Source organism: Bradysia coprophila, unplaced genomic scaffold (genome assembly GCF_014529535.1).
Source record: "Bradysia coprophila strain Holo2 unplaced genomic scaffold, BU_Bcop_v1 contig_232, whole genome shotgun sequence".
NCBI classification, from domain to species: Eukaryota; Metazoa; Arthropoda; class Insecta; order Diptera; family Sciaridae; genus Bradysia; species Bradysia coprophila.
This window is the reverse complement of record NW_023503493.1, coordinates 6,965,887-6,975,338: the sequence shown is the minus strand read 5'-3', so window position 1 is coordinate 6,975,338 and position 9,452 is coordinate 6,965,887. Positions and strand designations below refer to the sequence as shown.

At 39.2% G+C, this 9,452-nt stretch overlaps 3 protein-coding genes across 3 annotated transcripts; 1 reads left to right on the top strand and 2 right to left on the bottom strand.

Annotated features, from left to right (window-relative positions):
• Positions 1 to 115: 115 nt before the first annotated feature.
• LOC119076091 (GATOR complex protein NPRL2) lies at positions 116 to 2,389 on the top strand. The gene is made up of 6 exons (XM_037182746.1): positions 116 to 464; positions 530 to 621; positions 892 to 1,048; positions 1,190 to 1,322; positions 1,392 to 1,737; positions 1,929 to 2,389. The coding sequence occupies exons 1-6, from the start codon at positions 348 to 350 to the stop codon at positions 2,269 to 2,271; spliced, it is 1,188 nt and encodes a 395-aa protein (XP_037038641.1). The 5' UTR covers positions 116 to 347; the 3' UTR covers positions 2,272 to 2,389.
• Positions 2,390 to 2,645: 256 nt separating this feature from the next.
• LOC119076140 (ribosomal RNA small subunit methyltransferase NEP1) lies at positions 2,646 to 3,649 on the bottom strand. The gene is made up of 3 exons (XM_037182814.1): positions 3,372 to 3,649; positions 3,058 to 3,301; positions 2,646 to 2,991 (listed from the first exon to the last, which is right to left on the bottom strand). Exons 1-3 carry the CDS (start codon positions 3,534 to 3,536, stop codon positions 2,669 to 2,671), a joined length of 732 nt encoding a protein of 243 aa, XP_037038709.1. The 5' UTR covers positions 3,537 to 3,649; the 3' UTR covers positions 2,646 to 2,668.
• A 648-nt stretch (positions 3,650 to 4,297) lies between these two features.
• On the bottom strand, positions 4,298 to 8,215 carry LOC119076162. Its single transcript, XM_037182847.1, has 3 exons — positions 8,096 to 8,215; positions 4,462 to 4,833; positions 4,298 to 4,387 (listed from the first exon to the last, which is right to left on the bottom strand). Exons 1-3 carry the CDS (start codon positions 8,159 to 8,161, stop codon positions 4,367 to 4,369), a joined length of 459 nt encoding a protein of 152 aa, XP_037038742.1. The 5' UTR covers positions 8,162 to 8,215; the 3' UTR covers positions 4,298 to 4,366.
• Between the last annotated feature and the right edge of the window lie 1,237 nt (positions 8,216 to 9,452).

The following is a 9,452-nucleotide window of genomic DNA, read 5'->3' as shown; positions in this document are numbered from 1 at the left end:
AAAATCCGTTGAAAATACTACTATGGAAGTGACAGACCCGGATACAGTGGTGGAGTAACTGACATCATTTTATAATGCGAACGGTGAAAGGGTTAACACATTGACATTTCACTTGTCAAAACGTTGTGTATGGCATATGGCATGAATGTTATTGTGTACATTCGTTGTGAAAAGCTCTGCCGCTGAAATCTAAACTGTTTGCCTTCCCATTCAGTGAAATAATTACCAGCGACCCGTTGACGAAAACACTTTCCTTCCTTTTACAGTTTACCATGCCACTCGAATGTAACAAACGGTAAACCAATCGAAATCTCTGCATAAATTGTTGCAACCTGCAAATCCACAAAATGCAAATCACATCCAACAATTCCCAGTTCTTTGAAGGATGCGGCCAAATCGGACCGATCCGATGCATATTTTTGAGTGAATTCCATCCGTCCCTGGGCCCGAAAATCACGTGCCAGGTTTGTGACATTGATATCAATGTTGACATCGTGTCGATAATTTCGATTTATTTAATCGATTCCAGGTGCCAGACGGCTACGTATCGAAAGATATCTTTGATTCGGTCAATGTCTACATAATACCGAAGCCGCAGCTACAACGGTGTATATTGACTGTGTAAGTAAATGGTCGTGAAGTATCGCCCAGTAGCGAATCTACGACTTAAACCTCCTGGAATTTTTGGGACGGAATATCCCAGAAGACTGGGAAGGTCAAGCTTTCAACTAGTGAACATCTCAGAAGTCTGCGAAATTCGAACGGCCCAGTTCACTTAACCTCCCGATTTTCTGGGAGGTTTCGAGAAAACCGTACGATACGTTACTGTGACATAATTAGTATTCGAGGCGGAATGGACATTGAAATTCTGAAATTTTTCACCTTCCGCAGAAACACTCTCGGCTACAAAATCGTCGGCTATCCGGTTCGCATTGATGGTCAACGATATGCACGGAATGCTTACTATTTTAACTTGTGTTTCGTCTGTGATGCCTGGGCACGCACCATTCAGTATGAACCAGTGATAAAGAAATTGGCCGAATACCTCGTAAGTTGGACGATCTGTTCAGTGCTTCTTTTGGAGACTTTAACACGGATTTTGTGTTCAAGAATTGTCGGGTCTTAGAGTCTCAAAAATAGCGATCGGTTTCCTTTCACTTTCTTTTAAATCATTGACTCCATTCCAAAGATTATGATGGAAGACGAGACGGAGTTTCTATCGCGAGACGACGAGAAGGAGGAACTGAAATTGGACAGAATTACCAAACTTCTCACCAACATTCTGACAGACTTAAACGAGAGGAAAGTTACGACAATCATCGGTAATTGTTTCATTCCAATCAAAAGAATTTTCATTTTCTCATTTTCCCTTTCATTCTTTGACCTAATAGAGGGCGAGACCACAATCTACCTAAAAATACTGAATCCTAAGCCAGATCCACAACCAGTACTCGATCATTTGGTACCGCTGCTGTGTGAAGCGTATGAAAATGCGCCGATCGATGTGTGGGACTTGACCACGCAACAGGTTCTGCCCTACATAAACGGAATCAATCACGTCGCTCGCATAGCCGCCGAATCGGATGTGGAAAAGGCATTGGTCAAGGCGTGCATACAGAATTTAGTGTATCACGAAGTCGTCCAGTTGCTGCCGCTGCTGAAGTACAGCAATGTGTACATGTGCACGAGGAATTTACAGAATTTGACAAAGGATCGAGTTTTGGGACAATCATGTCGGTGAGTCGGAGTTTTTCCACTTGTTCTAATGGGCTAGTGGATTGCGACTGAATTTATTTGACCGAACTTTGGTTTGTGAATGCCGGTTTCTTAGAATCCTACGAAACATAGCCGATCTGTTACTGCCAGCTCATTACATCAACCTTTAACCCTCAGTCCCCTTCAGTCAAAACCCTAACTTTTCTTTGCAGAAAATTCGTTGCAGTCACGTCTGAATCTCTCCCGTCACTCTACAAAATCCTACAAATCTACTCGTTCATGACACACGCGGTGAATCTACGAACACTGTGCCAACGAACGTGTCCACGCGACAATAACATCGACGAACGGAAATTGGTAACGTTCGGACTGCAAAACAATTTGATCCGATGCGTCAACAAATATCCCATTTGTACGGACACACCGATCGGTAGACAGAACATGTACACCGGTCTGGACAATATGGATGAGATTTGTTGCATGACCGGAATGCTACCGTCGAAGATCGACGAAGACATTGAGGCGGATCCCTTTTTGACGGTCATTTGGAAATGATGGACAGCCAGCTGCGACGGTCACCCGGAATGGGATTTCAAAAGTATTTTGTACGACGACCTGCGCAACCTTCTAATTTATCTATTTATTTTGAAAATAAAAAACGTTTTGCACCGAACAGAGTCAGACCTTTTGCGTTGCTCGAACTTGCACCGAACTTGCCATAGGCGACGTAGCTGGTGAGTTTTTATTTTATCAGATGGGCTGATGGAACAGCACTTCAGTATAAACTCGCAAAAATTCCTAAGGAATGGAATGATCAAAGTTGACTCCGCTTCCAACTACTTCGATGTTAAGTTGTCCGCAATAGGTGATCTGCCCTCATCCAAATTTCTTCTCGTTGGTTTCTGCCAAAGAATCAGAACTACCCCGGCTGTGTATCTCAATAAAATGTATTTTAAACGATTCCCCACACCTCCTCGAATGCATTACAAAGTTTACTGCATGCCAGTGCGGCTGACAATGGATAATTGCTTATAGAAAACGCGCCTTCCGTATAGTCCGTTGAAACATTTCCGTGAGCAAATGCACCGATCACCAGAGCAATTGGTTCCTCTTCTTTCGGCACCAGTTCTTTGCATGTTGTCAGTTTACCGGTGAACGACATCACGTACTTCTTGCAACCGACGGGCAGATGGTCGGTTATTGGATTTTTGATGACTTTCATCAATTTGGTGTTGCTGTCGGTGGCACGGACGCTCATTTTATGAAGGAGTTGTACTGAAAATTTTTCGGAATTATTTTACTTCTGAATGTTTTAAACACATTCCATGCATTGAAACATACCCATCAAGCCTCCGAACCGTTTTAATGTTCTCGGAATTCGAGTTTGTGGATTGATTTCGATCAGTACATTTTTGGCGGTATGAATGTACACTTGCAGCAAACCAGCCCGATTCAATGGCGAATCGAATAGCATCAACAGCGACTGATGTGTAATGTCCGGACGACAGGTACCCGGATCGCGACCATTTTTCCGCAAAATGTTCATGTGATCGTCACAGTTCAACAGTTCGAATAAATTTCCCACCTACAATTCAATCCTATCTTAATCAACTCTGATTCATCAATTGATGTTTGATGCTCATCGTAAAATTTACCTTCACCGTTTCCAGTTGTGCCCCATCCAGAACAACAATCAATCGTTTCTCGTGCGAACTGATGTGACTTTTTGCTAAATGTTTGGCCGGCAAATTGAATACATTCTCGTCTTTGCCTTTGCTGTCCTGGGTGCTCTCGAGCTTACGTTTTTTTCCTTTTCCCATCTCTATTTGTAGTAAATTAAAGCACGAAACAACTAAACTGTGCACTCAGCTAACAATCGGTAGCTCGTTTGTTATGACACGTGCGTGTGACAGTGTGTTTGACAGATTTGACATTTCAACAAGATGGAGTTCAAAATATGAAATTGGCGGTAGTTACCCACACTTTTCAAAAATGTAAGTAGTGCAGTGTACGTTAGTGAAATTTAGTCATGAATTTGTTTCAGCTATCAGCTGGTTCACTCATACAAAAAAAAAATTGTGAAATTGTGTGTGAAAATGTTACACGCATGCGCGTGGTAGTGTTAAAACCGTATAAAGATGTGTAAGCACTTTTGTTTGTGTGAGTGGATCAGCTGACAAACAGCTGAAGAAAATTCATGTCTAAATTTCCCGACGTCCCGTGCACTTAAAATTTACACTGGACCGTTAAAATTTGGTTGCCAAATTCTTTTAGAACCTTGATCAATTTGGCGGAGTGTTCTAGCAAATACGTCCCATAAAAAAGAGTCAAGAGTAGTTGAAATTGGAAAGTCAACCGAATTTTCATGTCCACAGTGTATCCGTTGATTTTCTTTTGAGATGTCCTGATTTCTATATAGAAATCCACTTCTTCAGTGGATTTGATTGGAATCCAGTCCATTTAGCAACAATTTGTACCAATATTTCCAATTATTCAAATTTGAATGAAATTGTGACTGATCAGGGTGTATCAAAATTTCCACAATTTCAAAAGACGAAGAAAATATAAAAAACGAACTTGCACTCAAAATTCGGTAATTTATTGGGTCAACGCAACATACAAAATTCGGCAATTGGGTGTTGACTGACTGTCAATAGAAAAGATGAAAATGCTGAAAATTCGAAAAGAAAAGCAATTGTACCAGCAAGCACTCAGACATTGAGTACTTTCTTATTTCAAATTTACCTCATTGTCATTTTGTTTAGCACAAAGCGTAATCGAATACGAAAATTCAAGGCGATCGGTTATGCTCTTTGCACGTCTGATACATCCCTTGCCCATTTTCAAGTAAATTTCCTGCTCGGCCTGCGTCAAATCCGCCCAATGATCCAAAAATTTCGAGAAATTCAATTTATTCGACTTTGTATCTACCGATTCACTAACTTCACCAAAACAACGAAAGAACAACTTGATTGAATGACTATTTGGAACATGTTCCAGATCCGTAGTAATTTCGAATTCGTGTAATTCATTCCAATCAGCTCCAGTTCTTTCGTAGCATGTTTTCACGTAGTAGTCGATGTCATAATGTTTTCTTACTTTCTCCATGGGGGGAAACTGCCAAATCCATCAAAAAATTGTCGGAACGTTATATTTTGCCAAATGTGACTCGAGTCGAAGACGAGAGATGCAACCACACAAGGCAAAATACAAAGTTCCAAATTATTACGTAAGTTATTTTACCAACTAAACCCCGTGTAATGAGTTTTAACCAGGGACCATTTTTGGAAAAATATTTTCTTGAATTTTCCCACATTTTCTAGATTTTCTCCAATTTAACCGAAAAGGTTTCTGGGATAATGAAGATAAATTGCGAAAAATTTAGGAAAATATTGAGAAAAACGAGCCATCAGAACAGTTGGAGCGTTTGCTGCGACTGAGCCCCGTACAAACCCGTATATCTATTGCGTACGTGACCCTAGTGCGTCTGTCACCCTACTTTAACCGTAAGCCTATTGCGCCGGTTAATGTAGTTAAAGTAAAATTATTATGTAATGTGTGCATCTTACAAATTGCGCATAGCGCAATTACGAAGCCCCGTACGACGTTCCTTTCAAATGAAACAAAAATTTCAAATCGCCCTAAAAATTTTATTTTTTTGAAGGGCCTAGTAGCGGCCTCAGTCCGAGGACCCAAATTTAAATTTTTTTTCAACTACATTCTATTCGGCCTTCGATTACCTTCCAAATGAAACAAAAATTACGAAAAACGGATGAAATTTGCTCGAGTTGTATATAAAATACACATAGGGCCCTAGTAGCGGCCTTAGGCCTAGGACCCAAATTTAATTTTTTTTCAACAACATTCTATTCGGCCTTTGATTACCTTCCAAATGAAACAAAAATTACGAAAAACGTATGAAATTTACTCGAGTTCTATGTAAAATACACATAGGGCCCTAGTAGCTTTTCACTTCTAAGGCCCTAACTCACGGTCCACTCACCCGATTTTAAAAAACTTTTTTTTCCTGGATTGGTATTGACAATACCTATCATTTGCCGTGTCATTTACATTTCCATCGTTTATTTTGCCATAAATATCACCAAAAGACCTTAAATCACTTAGGTGGCCCTAACTCACGAAGGGCCGACCCAAAATCGCCCATCTTCGAACTTAGCCTCACAATTTCAGCTACCTTTCAGGGAAAAAAAAATTTTTTGAAATAGGATTTGATTTACTCAAGATATCGACGTGACAGACGGACAGAAGGACAGACGGACAGACGGACAGAAGGACAGACGGACAGAAGGACAGACGGACAGACAAAATTTTTATTGCGGATTCGTCATCTATGAACATAGGCAAACACTTTGCCCTTACCGCCTGCTTCGAATTCCATCAATTACACACGGCACCGTAATCCTATAAGCCCCTTCGTACTTCGTACGGGGCTAAAAATCACAAAAATAGCTCATAGTTTTAACGCTCATGTCAGTGACGTAATGACTTTTTCTTCCTGTAGTACCAAAACCGTCACATTCACTCACCAAATTTAGTACCGAAAGAGCAACATTCTCCCCTACTATTTTCTCTCAATTTTCATTCCCGCTTATGTCATTTTCGATCCTATCTTTATTCTTTCCCAAATGTGTCAAGTTGTTGTATGTACGCGAATGTAATGTTTTTAGTGTTTTGTGACAATGCATTCATAAGGATTGCTTTCAGCATTCTTACGGACTGCTTTCGGCATTCATTCGGATGTCTTTCGGCATTCCTACAGATTGCTTATTTTTCGACATTTGTGAGAATACATGCACACGGAACGGACTTCTTTAGGCATTCATACGGATTACTTTCGGCATTAATATGGAATGCTTTTGCACCGGTATGTTGTTCAGTTTTGTTGTTATGTTTTGTTCGGAATGTGACTTTGGTACTCCAGGAAGAAAAATAGTAACATACTATTATTGTTACACGTACATTTCCCACCCGCGGAAAGCGGTCGTTACATGTGAGAACTTTTTCATTACATCACAAGTGATGTTATTATAGTTTTGATATCACAAACTTTGTCACTTGAATTAAGTGCACACCGATCTAAGAAAATTCATTAAAAACTTTCGAAAAAATAAAAATTAAAAGCACAAAAATAAAAGTGACGGCCATTTTGTCTATAGCCAATTTTAATTTTTGCATTTTTCACTTACAATCGCTAAACCGAACTGGTGTGCATACGTTATTTTGCACCAGCTGGTCACATACAATTCCAAATGGGTATAAATGGTATATGCACACCAGTTCGGCTTAGCGATTGTATTTTCAAAAACACTCAACACTTTTACTTTTATTATCATGTACTCACTTCACTTCACAGCAAAATTTATTGTAACACCACCAAAATCGACAAATATTACGCAAAATATGAATCTAGCACTTCACAAAAACAAAACAGTCGAAGTAGTTTGTCAACATGTCACCAAAACAGTAGTGTTGTCAGTGATGCTTTCAGGATTAATGTTTTTGTTGGTTTTGTGCTATCGGTATTTTTTATGTTTATTATTAGTCTGGCAGTGAATGAAATAGCGCGACATATACGTTGTGAAATTGTACATTAATTTAGAATAATCTTTTGATATTCTAGAGTCTGCCAGTTGTCTACTGGACCAGGAACACTTTTGGTTTTGAACTCTCAGGTCCTTGGGTGGGAAAATGTCCTCGTAACAACAATATTCCGGGTGAATAGGCAATAAAACAGCATACATTGGATGCTGCTTGGTAGTTCATTACACTCGGAATCAATTTTGTGAACTCGCGAACTCACTCGTGTGGTTTTAAGCAACTCGCTTTGTAAACGGTTATTTTGACTCGTGTAGTTGCATACCTCGCCTTCGGCTCGGATATGCAAACTCTACACTTGTCAAAATAACCGTTTCCAAAGCTTGTTGCCTATAACCACACTTATAAGTTCGGCTCGTATCAAAAAATTGATCCCTCATGTAATGAACTTGCATTGCGGTGTATATATCGACATTAAACACTGTTTTTCGGAGTATTATACCAAACATTATTTCTCTCAATTATTCCATTGATATGACGTCATTATTATTTATCTAGGTAAATATATCCTACATTAATATATCGATAAGTTGATCGTTTCCGCAATACAATAAAACATTATAAGGTAGCGGTGAATATACCACGCACTAATACTCTTCTGTATATTACACGTACACTCGTTACACTCGTGTTTGTGCAATATACAGAAGAGTATTAATTCTCGGTATATTCACCTTAATGTACTAATTTCCCGCGGTCTTAGTGTTACTCAGTTCGTCAAGTTGATGGAAAAATATTTTGATTTACTGATTTGAGTCCTTACTGTATCACTTTTGTGTGCAGAAACCGTCAGGAAACCGAATAAAATAGAAACGTAAACGAAAACCATTTTATTTCACTGGCAACACAGATCACACGCATTAGATTGCGGATTGAAAATGTTTTTCCCTGCTAAACGACTTTTATATATAGAAATCGAAAAAGTGTTAATTAGTTCTCGCGCCGGATATCGATGAGTATACGGTTTGGAAGTGCACGCCTTTTCGACTCATTTTTTTATGTCGCAAGTCATTTAAGTCGAATAAAAATTACAGAGAAAAGTGTACAGATCGTTGAAATGGAGATAATTATTTGTGTATTAGTTACGACTCAATGGTCAGTTGATTCTGCACACCATTAATTATGTTTTTTGTTTATTTAAAGTTTACATCACGCATCTTCTAAAAATAATATTTTGTTGTGGCTCAGTTGTAAACTTAATAGAGCAAAATCGTGAACAGTAGATCAGCTGATGAGGTCCCAACACCACTGGTGTGTATCAGGTCTCAAATAGTGTTTATAGCTCTAATACCGTCATCGGAATCGGTATCGTTGTTCATTTCTTTAATGTCTGTAATGTGGTCATGTGCGTTGTGAATTAGTCTTTTAAATTATAAGAGTCAAAAATAGTTACTTTCCTAACATATAAGAGGTGGCGAGGTCTGGAATCGAATTCGCTAAAAAAAAACCTTTTGACATAAGTTAGGAACAACAGGAACAGGCGCGAACAAAAATACCCAAAGAACTTATTGTGTAGAAAAATTGGGTTCTAAGATATTTTTTTGCGAAATTCGTTTTTAGACCCGTACGAAGTACTGGGGTCTTATAGGTTTACGCATACGTTTGTAACACGTCGAATTGGACTCCCTGAGTAAGGGGAAACCTATTGTGGTTGTCCAGAGATGCCAAATCAGCAAGAAAAAAATTGTCCGTCTGTCCGTCCGTCCGTCTGTCTGTCTGCACGATAACTTGAGTAAAACGCATCCGATTTTGAAAATTCTTTTTTTCCCCGTTTGGTAATGTCAAAAGACAGGCTAAGTTCGAAGATGAGTGATTTTGGATCGACCCCTCCTGAGCTGGGGCCCAATAAGTGCTTTACGGTTTTTCGAAGATATCTCCGGACATTTAAACGCTATACTCGTAAATGATACATCGAATGAAAGATATTTACAATACCGATCGACAAAAAAAAAGTTTATGGAAATCGGATGACCGACTTGTGAGTTAGACCCCTTGGTGTGAAACAGGCACAGGGCGGCAAGCAGTTTTTGCTTGTAGGTCGGCCACATTTGAACATATTTCGTCTGTTTTAGCTTTATTAGATAGGTATTCAGGGAAAATTTTTTTTTTAAATTATGTTC

What these genes read in the sequence shown, in the direction of transcription:
- LOC119076091 (XM_037182746.1), top strand. Translation starts at nt 348, where the DNA reads ATGCAAATCACATCCAACAATTCCCAGTTCTTTGAAGGATGCGGCCAA. An exon ending in GCCCGAAAATCACGTGCCAG is followed by an intron (nt 465 to 529) that starts GTTTGTGACATT and finishes AATCGATTCCAG; the next exon opens with GTGCCAGACGGCTACGTATC. An exon ending in GTTTTGGGACAATCATGTCG is followed by an intron (nt 1,738 to 1,928) that starts GTGAGTCGGAGT and finishes TTTTCTTTGCAG; the next exon opens with AAAATTCGTTGCAGTCACGT.
- LOC119076140 (XM_037182814.1), bottom strand. Translation starts at nt 3,536, where the DNA reads ATGGGAAAAGGAAAAAAACGTAAGCTCGAGAGCACCCAGGACAGCAAA. An exon ending in CACAACTGGAAACGGTGAAG is followed by an intron (nt 3,302 to 3,371) that starts GTAAATTTTACG and finishes ATTGAATTGTAG; the next exon opens with GTGGGAAATTTATTCGAACT. An exon ending in ACGGTTCGGAGGCTTGATGG is followed by an intron (nt 2,992 to 3,057) that starts GTATGTTTCAAT and finishes AAAAATTTTCAG; the next exon opens with TACAACTCCTTCATAAAATG.
- LOC119076162 (XM_037182847.1), bottom strand. Translation starts at nt 8,161, where the DNA reads ATGGTTTTCGTTTACGTTTCTATTTTATTCGGTTTCCTGACGGTTTCT. An exon ending in CTGCACACAAAAGTGATACA is followed by an intron (nt 4,834 to 8,095) that starts GTAAGGACTCAA and finishes TGGATTTGGCAG; the next exon opens with TTTCCCCCCATGGAGAAAGT. An exon ending in CTAAACAAAATGACAATGAG is followed by an intron (nt 4,388 to 4,461) that starts GTAAATTTGAAA and finishes TCGAATTTTCAG; the next exon opens with CATTTTCATCTTTTCTATTG.